This window comes from Armigeres subalbatus, chromosome 3 (assembly GCF_024139115.2).
Source record: "Armigeres subalbatus isolate Guangzhou_Male chromosome 3, GZ_Asu_2, whole genome shotgun sequence".
In the NCBI taxonomy this organism is placed as follows: Eukaryota; Metazoa; Arthropoda; class Insecta; order Diptera; family Culicidae; genus Armigeres; species Armigeres subalbatus.
In genome coordinates, this window is record NC_085141.1 from 339191813 (window position 1) to 339204142 (window position 12330).

Consider the following 12330-nt stretch of genomic DNA (forward strand, 5'->3'; position numbering starts at 1 on the left):
ATCCAATCCAATCCAAATCCAATCCAAATCCAATCCAAATCCAATCCAAATCCAATCCAAATCCAATCCAAATCCAATCCAAATCCAATCCAAGTCCAATCCAAATCCAATCCAAATCCAATCCAAATCCAATCCAAATCCAATCCGAACCCAATCCAATCCAAATCCAATACAAATCCATCCCAAATTCAATTCAAATCAAAGTCCAGTCGAAAATCAATAAAAATCCATTCCACTTTCAAGCTAAATGCAATCCAAACCTAATTAAAAAAAATCAAATTTAATTTAAATCCATTCCAATAATCTAACCCTGACGAAAGCAGCAATTATTATAGTTATTAAAAAGACAAAATAGAAGTTTAGTTTCAAGATGCACTCTAATGTTATTTCCATAACGAATTCATTATCACAACACAAAGATCTACAGACAGTTTTCTCATTTCGAAACATTTTTGCTCATTCGACAGCAGTCATATCAGATGCATGCTATCATGTTAGATCCTTTTTATTGTCATTCTGTATTATACTCTTCCGGAAATCTGGACGGAGCATTGTTTAACGCATAATGGTTTTACTTTTTCCGGTTATACAATACTCATGTCCGAAAAGAAGTTGAACCAGCATAAACATTTCGTTCCACATTTTTGGACTTGTGCAAATAATTCTGTTTTATATCTTCAGTGTTCATATTCTTTCCAGTCGAATGTCGTACATCTTGCAGTGCAATATTGCATCTCCGAAAACCTTCACACCCATTCGTCGTCTCTCTAACGTTTGGAGTCATCCTATGAGAGTAGGAGCTCAGTACTGAAGCATTAACTAAACATTTGTTCAATCGGTACGATTCTAACCCGCAAACCAAACCTCTATGATTTATGTTTTCAGATTTGCAAGTTCAGGACAGTGGCTGGTATCGGTGCGTTGCACGAGTTGGACAAACGATAGCATCGTCCGCCTGGAGTGCATACTTGACGGTAAGTGCGGAAATCCTTTCGTAGCATGACCCCTTGCCAGTGTCTTTATAAACTGAAGATGAATGTCAGGCAAACACAATCTATGAATAAATTTGTCGAATGTGTTTGTTTGAAATTCCAGGCGCAAACGGAATAATTTTCTTTAATTCGTTGGTCATTATTTTCCTTTCATTGCTTTTCCTGACATTTATTACAGGTCGAAGATAATCTCCCCACCTCGCAACAGCGCATCTTCAACGGCGAGCTTCTCCCAGCAGCGCCCGGCTCGCCGAAAGCCCTCAACATCACAAACAGTAACGTAACCCTGGCCTGGCCAATTCGCAGCACCAGTGGCCCTCTGCTCACCTACACAATCGAGCAGTACGGTCTGGACGATTCCGACAACCTTCCTCCAACGTCCTCGCAAACGGCTGGCGGTTGGCAGATTGCCCTTCGTCAACTGGCTGGCAACACTGCCACCGTCACTGGACTGCGACCGGAGACGTCCTACCTCTTCGTAGTCCGAGCGGAAAATGCGTACGGCTGCTCGGGGCCATCTGCCATTTCGGTGCCGATTCGCACGCTGTCATCCGACGACCGGGTGACAGTGCCCGCCGAGATGGAAAGCGCCCGGAACGTGCTGAGTGGAAAGGTGAGTGTGAAAAGGGTTATTTTTGACGTTTGATGAATGAAATTTTGAAAGTGGAGATGTGCGACAGCAAATCCGCCTGTGCCATATTTCAAATTTAATAGATTTTTATGATAGAATGAGGTTTAGATTGAATTCGAGTTGGTCCTACAAAAAGGAAAAAATCATGTCGGAATGTAGATTGCATAACGCCAAATCATCTTAACTTATTTGTTGTGATTTATTGGATGACCTACATTTGAGGAAGACGTTCCTTCACGGAAACTCCCATGATTTGATTCCTTCCACATATTCGCTGACGGTAGAACTCATTTCGCAGCATGATTAATGTGATGTGTCTCGTGACACTTGCGTGTGTGTAGTATCTATCGGGGTTGAAGGAGGAGAATTGACTGACATATGGCAATCACTTGGGTGGGCTTTGTCATGCCAACAGATGGGGCCAAAGATGCAATTCCGATGATAAGTGGTCGGAGCTGACGAGAATGAATCGTCCTTGAGCACGTCATCCAATGCCATTTCTCTTTTGCTTCTTTCCCGCAGATTTTGGAACTGATTGACATTATCCCGCTATCATCGACGTCGGTTCGACTGGAATGGCTGTTGCACGTGAGCACTTCTGAGCAGTTCGTCGAAGGATTTTATGTTCGCTATCGGGAACTGGACTCGCACTCGCAACGCTACTCAATGCTTTCAATACCAAACAACGAAATCGAACAGCATATCATTACCAACTTAGCCAAATTTACCAAATACGAGTTTTTCCTCACGCCATACTTCAAAAACCTGGAAGGTCAACCAAGCAATGCCCGAATCGTACAAACTATGGAAGACCTGCCGTCAATCGCTCCGGGAGGCATCCAAACCGGAATGTTGAACTTGACGGCGGGTTGGGTGCGATGGAGTCCTCCACCAAAGGATCAACTCAATGGAGTTCTGCAAGGTTATAAAATCCAAGTCAAGGCCGGAAATATTTCCAAATTGCTAGCGCAGATGACGCTGAATGCGACCACGACTTCGGTAATGCTCAATAACCTGACAACCGGGTCGAGCTACAGTATCCGAGTTGGCGCGTTCAACAGAGTAGGACTCGGTCCCTACTCCAAGCCGGTTCACCTAACGATGGATCCCTCGTTTGTGATCGTTCCGCAGGGGGTTCACAACAGCTACAACGACTACGAAGACTTTCGGCATCACAATTTTCTGCACGAGACGTGGTTTATGATTTTCGTTGTGCTGTCTTTGTTCATAATATTGCTGTTCACTGTCATTGGTGGGGTGATCTTCTTCAAGCGGCGTCAGGGCTTGGGTAAACCCGTGGTGACAGTCCCCATCGGAGCCAGAAGTGACCTTCCCAATCTAAGCGTTTCGAGGAAGGATAATGGGATTTGGATCGACCGCGGGTGGAGGACTTGCGATACGGATAAGGATTCCGGGTTAAGTTCCATAAAGCTGCTGGAGGGGAATCAATTATATCCGAATCAAGCTTTGTCCGATGGAGGCACAGATTATGCAGAGGTAGATCCGAGGGGCGTGACCTCGTTCTACAACTGCCGAAAGGTATGTTTAATTGATCCATGATTCTTGGGATTGGATAGAATAATCATTTTTTTTTCGAATTCTCAGTCTCCGGAAAGTCCGACTCCGTACGCTACGACCATGATCATCAATGGTATTCCACATAGCGAAAACGGTGACCTGAGCTATCAAGGTCACGACACTTTTTCATCCACGTCTTCCAGTTTTCGATCATTCTACGGATACCCAAGACCAGTTGTTAACAGCAATCAAGGTAATTGATAACAATCTTTCTAGCCACATTTTATTTGAATTGCGATTCTTATTCCCCCCAACAGTTCCACCGAACTGGGTCGACTATCTTCCTCCGCCGCCGGAGCATCCGCCACCGGCTCATCAACCGCTGGATATCAACCAGCTGAACCACGTCTACCCGTCTGAATTGGTGGGAACCATGTCCAGCTCGCAGGCCAGTTCCTACTGTTCGCGACGCACCAGTGGCTACAAGTGAGACCTGGCCCCGCATCGCACCCACAATCACTACCTGATCAGTCCAACGGATGCCTTCCCGCCGAGCCATTTCTTCTACTAGCGATCGCCACCAGAGGGCGAGGAGGGCTTCCGGCAGCGATCAACAGATGTTAACGACACTTACTTTTGCGGCAGATTTCAATCGAATTGAAAGAAAAACGGAACCATCACCACCGACAGCTGGGGGGAACAACGGCCTGCACGACAACCAACAATACGAGATCCCCAGAAATGTTCCGCCGAAGACAGTTAACATCGCCGACAATTACGGGCTGGAAGCAGTTGAGCCCTTATGGTAAGTGGATGACTAATAATGACTTCGTTTTTCGGGTTTGATTGGTTTTGAGAAAAGGTTTCATCAGTTCGGTCAAACAAATTTTATCGTACCATAAATAGCCCATCGATTTACGTAGAAAAAAATATTAGAATTATTTTGGAAACTTTCTTTTCGAGTATTTTATTGCAAAATAATTTCGTCCCTGCACATTACATATCATGCGTAATATACATCAAGAACTGAGAGACTGGAAGATAGAGAATAAATGGGTAGGAAGAATGACAGAGAGACACTCTGGCTGAGCGAAAAAAAAACTGTCTATATAAAGAATACACTTTCTGATGAAAAGACACTGTCTGAGAATGAGACCCAGCTATGGGAAATCTCACTCACTCACACGAACCACACCGATTTAAAATCCCTATCCATCAGCGAATACACGATTGCAAAATGAATGCTATTCAACCCAAAAGCGAACCAACAAACGATGAATACCTACTGAGTGCCCTCCAGCAGGAAGAAGTGAAACCACAAATAGTGCGAAAAGAAATCGAGAGATGAGAATGAACCGATGTGTAGTGAGTGCAGCAGAAAACACTGAGTTGGACTCAGAAGATTGATTCAATTTAGACTCAATGATTCGTTTTGCGGCCTGATTCTTTCTGCCGAATCCTCACTCAACACTCAATTGCGATTCCATTCGTTTACGATCCGTATGTAAACAAATACTCGGCTACGCATCATTTGCTATCTGTGGGAAAGATCCGGTGATGAATTTTGTCTGTTTGTTTTTTGGCATGATTCGTTACTAACTGAAGCCAAACGGCAGACAATCGAAATTGAAAATTTCGGAAGGGCTCGTGTACAGTTGCCTAATTTGCGATTGTGTGTAGATGCGAGTGAAAGTTTAGCGCTAAATGAACCGATTTTTCCCATACCTGATGAGAACCCGTCTGAAAAAAATACTATGTCTGAAATAGAGACACTGGAAAAATACTCTATGGGAGTATAAAACCAGCCCCCTGAAACGGCTGTCATCTGCATACAATATGATTGAAGCCGAAAACAAGTTTGTAACCAAAGAGTTGAAGCATCAGGATCAAATAGATGAATTGAGTCAACTGAAAAGTAGGTGTGCTGTCTCATATCTCATAGAAGCAGTTCAATAATTATCGATTAACCCTGCTTGCAGGGCAAGATTACTTTTGATAGATTTACGTTTTAATGGTTTTGGGAGGTGCACCAGCCTTTTTTAAGACTGGGCATTTTTTAAAACTTCGAACTGGCACTTTCAAGTTTAGGGTAAATGTTCCATTTTGGACTCCTAGTGGAAGTGCTGCTCAATATCCGCTTACATGTTTCAAGTAAGACCTGTGAAACAAGCTAAAATCACATAATTTCATAGATGAAAGTCTTATTTATGAAAAGGAAGTTTGAAATGGGCATCGGATGTTTATAAATCGCTGAGATTTTTAACTAACTGAAATGAAAATATTCTTCGTTTTGGAAAGTGCAACATATTTTGGACGCCCAAATGTACACATTTTGGACACCCCCTTTTAGTCTGTTCAAAAATGAATTTTCAATTTGCGCAGGTCAATTGAGCTAAAGCAAAGTCTTATCTTTCGATTGACATGCATCAATGAGAAGATTGCAGCGATTTAAATTTGTAATTTCAACATAATCTGATTGTATTCGTTCTGAGTTATTCATTGATCAATGCTTTGAAGCGTAACGCTTGCCCTCTTGAAAAAAATGATTTCATTAAAATTTCATCCAAATATCATTATTTTCGAACAGGAAACTAGTGTAACACATTCGCAGTAATCTTATTTACATAAAGACCATGCGGGATTTAGCAGCAGCATTGAATTTAGTTCAGATATCAATAAAATGTCAACAGGAGGGTCCAGAATATGTAGGGGTCTAAATCAAGTTGGTTACCCTAATTTTTCGGTTAATGAGACGGACCTTGATGTTTATTTTCATTCGGATTCTGATAAACTTATTTCTCGAATGACCTTAGCCGGTCTTGTAAACAGACTGTGAAACAATATCAAATTTCCGGTTCAGACATCCCTAAATTGTCATGATAATCGTCATCGTCAATCGATAATTGTCATCGAATGATAATTGACAGAGTTACAAAATATTTATTTAATTTCGCACAAAATTTGCTTAACGCAGTTAATGTGGTCATCTACAGCATCTTACGAGCGCTAATGGCCGCTTATTTTAAGCTATTTTAGTGGAATGTCTAGAAGTAATTTGATTAAAAACGGAAATATTATCCTTAGACTTGTTCTTCATGCAACCTTTATTCGCCAATAATGCAATGACAAACGACACAAGGCAAACGTTAAATAGATTGCACCTTACCAGAACATGTGAAATTGTGGCGGCTATCAAAATTAATTAATTGTTTTTTTTTTCGGTGATAATTTCGGCTGATTTTGATGATAATAATATTGTGGCAACTATTACCGCACGTAAAATGCTAGATAAATGACGAAAACAGAACAATATAACTTAAGTTATTGAAATTTAAGTTTTCACGATCGAAAATCATTTTGCGATACATAATTAAATACCCGCGCGAAATGTACGGTACAATATGAACGGAGCTTTAAACTTCAAGAACAGCACTAGCGCCACACCAACAAACGGTGGCTTCAAGAACTAGTGCTTGTTGCACGGGGTTGTATAAAACGATTCAATCCTAAATAAACACTCTGTTTGAGAAAGAGACTCTATCTGAAAAAGAAACTCTGTCCGAAGAAAAGACTAAAAGAGAAAAAGATTCTATCCGAAAAAGCTAACCGTTTGAGAAAGGGACTCTATCTGAAATACAGACTCTGCGAAAGAGATTTTATCCGAAAGAGACACTCAGTTGGAGAAATAAAACTCTGTCCGAAAAAAATACTATGTTTGAGGAATTACAATCTCCTTAAGAAAGAGACCTTGTCTGAGAGAGCGTATCTGTTCGAGAATAACACTTTGTCTGAGAACGATCTCTCTCTCTTTCTTTCTCTCTATTTCTCTCTCTGAGAAAAAAATCCCTGTCTGAGGAAAAGACTCTGCCTGAGAAAACTACTCTGTCCGAATAAAAACATTGTATTTTAAAAAAGAGATTCTGACTGAAAAAGATACTCTGTCTGAGAAACAGATTCTGCTTGAGGAAGATATTCTGTCTTACTAAGAGACTCTGTCTGAGAAAGCGACTCTGGAGAAAAGGTATCTGTCTATGAAAACGGCACTGTTTAAATAAGATGTCTGAGAAAGAGCAAGCTTTTTTGCCGAAACAGACTTTGTCTGAGAAAAAACCTGCCTGAAAAGAAAAACTCGGTCGAAGAAAGAGACTACGTCTGAGAAGGAGATCCTATCTGAGAAAGAGGCAGTGTCTGAAAAGACGATCTGTCGGAGGATAGATGTAGAGAAAGACACTTTGTAGGGGAAAGTATCTGTCTGCGACACTATCTGTGAATCAGTTTGTGAAAAAGACAATCAGTTTGAGACAAAGACAATCTACTTGAGAAAAATAAACATTATTCGAAAAAATAAGTCTCTGTCTGAAATAGAAACTGTCGGAGAAATAGGCTCTGTCTAAAAAAAAAGCTTTCACTGCGAAGAAAACTCTGCTTTAAAAAAAACTGTCTGAGTAATAGACACTGACTGAGAAAGAGACTGTGTGTGAAACACTCTATTCGAAAAAAGGCGCTCTGTTTGAGAAAACGAATCAAGACTCTTTTTGGAAAATAGATTCTGTCTGAAAAAGAGAAAATAGATTCTGTCGTAGAAAGATTCTTTTTGAGAGAGAAACTTTGTGTGAGAAACAGACTCTGTTTTAGAAAGTAAGCAAGTAAGTCATTCTCAGATAGAGCCGCTGCCTAAGACTCAGAGAGACTCTGCCTAAGAAAGTGACTCTGTCTGAGAAAAGGACTCTGTCTGAAAAAGAAACTCTACCTTACGAAGAGACACCTGGAAAAAAGACTCTGTCTATGAAACAGAAGCTTCACTTCAAAATAACCTCTATCTGGCAAAGTGAATCTATCCTAAAAAGACACTCTGTTTGAGAAAAAGAGCCTGTCCTGAAAAAATAACTTTGTCTAAGAAAAAGACTCTGCCTGACAAAGGCTCAGAGAATTTGACTCTGTCTGAGAAAAAGACTCTGTCGTAGTAAGAGACTCTGAGTGAAGAAGAAACCAGAGTGACACACATGTTGCAAGTTAGTTGCCGCAACCAACTCGTGTGTGACTGAATTCGGTCACAATTAAGTTTGGCTGAGAAAGATTCTCTGTCAGAGAATCGAACTCTGTCTAAGGAAGAGACACTGTCTGAGAAAGAAAATCTGTCTCAGAAACAGATGTCTGAGAAAAAGACTGTGTCGAAAAAAGACCGTGTCGGAAAGAGGTTGTGTCAGACTACATATGTTAGAAAGAGATGATATGTGAGAGAGAGATGATGATATGTGAGAAAGAGATGATATCGACTGAGAAATAGAGATAAATACTGTGGAAGGAAGAGACTGTATGAGGAAGAGGCTCTGAAATTGTTCGAGTGAGTGGGTGAATGAGCGAGTGCGTGAGTGAAAGAGTGAGTTAGCGAGTGAATGAATGAGTGAGTGGGTGAATGAGCGAGTGAGTAAGTAAGTGAGTGAGAAAGGGAGTCCTAGTAAGTTAGTGTACACTGGATTCTGTTTTTACACGATTTACAGTTTCGCAATTTTACATACATTCTAAATGTTGAATGCATTTTAATTATCATGTGATTTTTCTTTGATTTATTGATATTATTGATATATTTGATATTATTTTGAAACATGTTGCGAAGATTTTGGTGCTAAATTAAAGTCACACGATCAAAAACACGAGCGAAAAAAAATCGTGTAAAAACAGCAAATGAGTGAGTGAAAGATAAAGTGAGTGAGGAATTGAATAAGCGAGTGAATGAGTGATTGAGGGAACTAGTGCGTGAGTGCTTGGGCGAGTTTGTGAGTGAGTGAATGAGCGAGGGAGTAAGTTAGTGAGTCAATAAGCGAGTTAGTGAGTGTGTGAGTGAATGACCAAGAGAGTTTTTTTTTTCCTAAGCGATGGAGGGGGAATCTGCTCAACAGACATCCTGGGTTGTCCAGGAAGTGCGGGGTTAGTGACCACCTCCGACAGCAAACGAGGGAGGCAGTAGACTGGCCCAAAATGCATGAAATCCTGAATTTCAAACCTTGCACCCTTAAATGACAGTTTGGGGGTCCCACAAGCTCCCCTGAAAATTTCAGCTCATTCGGTCCAGTGGTTGGCGTGCGCAAATGGCTCAAAGTTTGTATGGGAAAAGTGATATAAATGTATGGAGAAACGCAACCGTTTCAGTTTTTTGCTTCTAGGTGGCGCTGTAGTCGACGGATTCCTGTTGTGGACAAAATGTAGAACCTTTTTTATATAAGGAAGCGACTGGTGAAGACCGAATGTAAATCTCTTTGAAATTGGCCAAGTTATAAGCATCCAAAGTCGAGGGTTTCGAGCGTGTCCCCCAGGGGTGTTTAAAATGAGAGCAACGTACCACCGACCATTGCGGCGGCGATGCAGGCGTATGCAGGCGTATGCATTTAATTTCGCGGTGCCGTGCGAAATTAAATGCATGATTATCAAGCATTCTCGCGAATTTTTATCCGATTGGTAAATACTTTCCGTACTCTGTACAGTAGTGTAGCTAGAGAGGGAGGGGGTGAATAAGGGGGGGGCAAGGGGGAGGATCTTTTTTGCCTTTCTCGTATACTAAGTATACGGTAAAGGCTATATGATCGCTCCAAAAACAAACTTTTTATAGAAGGCCCGGAGACCCATAGTGTTATATACCAATCGACTCAGTTCGACGAATTGAGGTGATGTCTGTGTGTGTGTGTGTGTGTGTGTGTGTGTTTTTTTTTTTTTTTTTTTACAAGGGTTAAAGGCCATCAAAAATCTGCGCGACAGACACCTTGAGCATCCACACTATGCTCGAAGGCGAACAGGGATGGGCTCCTCCCGACCTGCTAAAAATGTGCCTCCCGGATAAACCGGGTCCCTTATCCTCCTTGCCTCGATCCCCCGGGACCACGGGATGCTGCGACTACTTCGGGAGGGCTGTGCTCATGCACTTCTTCTAAAATTCCGACCCTTAGCTTAGACTAGTCCGCCGACTGATAGACTGATCCATTGCTACGTTGTCTCGATCCCTCTTCGGCGGTCGTACCACAAACTTCCTGACTCGAATCCTCCTGGTTTCCCCCGGCGTCGAGCGAGGGTGGCCCACCAGTACCGGTGAAGGAAACTTCCGCACTGATGGTGCCCCGACTACCGGCGGCTATCGCAGGGGACGCTTTCGCGCATTGCGCCGTCTTCGTCTTCGGGTTGCAGAGGTGGTCCGACAGTTCCGGTGGTGGATGACGTCCGCACTGGCGGTGCCCTACATACCCGAAGCACTTCCTTCTTCTTTCTTCTTTCTTCAGCAGGTTGGCAATTCAAGTGCCGAGGTCGGTCCAACGATTCCGGTTGGCAGAAGACTTCCGGTTCGCTGGCGCCCCGACGACCCGAAACCAAACACTGCTCACTGTGCTGGATTTCGCTCCAAACCGACGCTTATTTGCCTGTCCCTTCTCCATTGACGCTGCAGCTCTGACAGTATTTGCGTCACGACTCTGCTTACTGCATTCCACGTACCCTCATCGCGACACATTCGCTCTGCGATGTTGTCCGCCCGTAGGGCAGGCATTCCTCTACGTACTTCCGCAAACCTTGGGCAATCGAATACCACGTGTTCTGGAGTCTCCTCTATGTTGATACACGCCGGGCAGAATGGCGATGACGCATGGCCACACCGATGCAGATAGTGGCGGAAACAGCCATGTCCGGAAAGGAACTGTGTGAGGTAAAAGTTCACCTCTCCATGCTCCCTATACACCCACGTCGACACATTGGGGATGAGCCGGTGGGTCCACCTTCCATTATCCGCATTGTCCCACTCCTGCTGCCACTTCACCATAGAGTCCAGTCTCACCGTCTTCCTCACATTTCTGGTATCTCTCCGTTGGTAACACTCGATATCCTCTGCTAGGGTTATGCAGATTGGAATCATCCCTGCGATAACGCAAACTGCCTCCGAGGAAATGGTTCGGTACGCACTCGCGACTCGAACGGCCATTAGGCGAAACACGCTGTTCAACTTTCTGCGGTTACGTTTCGTATTGAGCGCAGCTCCCCAGGCTGGAGCTCCGTACCTCAGTATCGAGGATGCTACTGCTGCCAGAAGACGCCTACTGCTGCTTTTAGGACCACCCACGTTCGGCATGATCCTTGCAAACGCACTGACCATTTTAGATGCCTTTTCGCAGGAATAGTCTACATGGGTGTTGAAATTCAACCGGTCGTCGATCATCACTCCTAGATGCCTCAAAGCCCGCACGGACGGTATGTTGTGCCCTCCTATGGTAAGCTGGATCCGCTGGATCTCGCGGCAGTTGCTAACCAGCATCACTTCTGTTTTGTGGTGAGCAAGCTGCAGTTTGACTCCATTCATCCAGTTTTCAACTGCGTCGGTCGTCTCCGCCACCAGCATTTCTACCTCTTCCAGCGACTCTCCGGTTATCGTTAGAACGACATCATCCGCGAATCCGAAAATCTTCACGCCTTTGGGCAACTTCAGTTTTAGAACTCCGTTATACATAATGTTCCACAGCGTCGGGCCTAGAATGGAACCTTGCGGAACACCTGCGGTAACCCTAATCGACTTCTGCCCCGAATTCGTTTCGTAAACCAGGATCCGGTTCTGGAAGTAACTTTCAATGATTCTACACAAGTAGTCAGGAACCCGCATACCGTGCAGCGCTGCGGCGATAGCCTCCCAGCTGGCACTGTAAAAGCGTTTTTGACGTCAATCGTTACTACAGCGCAGAATCGATTGCCGCGCCTCTTCTTCTTGGCCGCTTTCTCTGAAACTTCAATGACCGTCCTGATTGCGTCCACCGTCGATCTGCCTTTTCGGAATCCGAACTGCATTTCCGATAAGCCGGTCTCGCCTTCAGTGAACTGCGTCAGCCGATTAAGGATAATCCTTTCCAGAAGCTTCCCAGTGTATCCAGCAGGCATATGGGCCTATACGATGCTGGATTCCCCGGCGGTTTCCCTGGTTTCGGCAGCAGCACTAGTTTCTGGATCTTCCACCTATCCGGAAAGTTACCATCTGCTAGGCATTTCTGCAGCACCATCCTAAACAAATCTGGAAACGCCAGTATCGCAGTTTTTAGAGCCACGTTTGGAATTCCATCCGGACCCGGAGCTTTCTTCATCTTCAGACCTTTCGCCACTGATGACAGCTCGTCGTTGGAGACTTGCATACCTGCAATGGTTACTCCGTCTTCATCTACGTACGGT

At 43.7% G+C, this 12330-nt stretch overlaps 1 protein-coding gene across 1 annotated transcript in view; it reads left to right on the top strand.

The window, feature by feature from the left end:
- Positions 1–12330, top strand: part of LOC134222773 (protein sax-3-like) — a 121824-nt gene that overhangs the window by 88759 nt on the left and 20735 nt on the right. The window contains exons 6-10 of the mRNA XM_062701929.1: positions 886–974; positions 1171–1605; positions 2146–3162; positions 3229–3394; positions 3459–3946. Coding sequence (XP_062557913.1) covers positions 886–974; positions 1171–1605; positions 2146–3162; positions 3229–3394; positions 3459–3631 — 1880 coding nt within the window. The 3' untranslated portion in view covers positions 3632–3946. The remainder of the gene's footprint in view (positions 1–885; positions 975–1170; positions 1606–2145; positions 3163–3228; positions 3395–3458; positions 3947–12330) is intronic.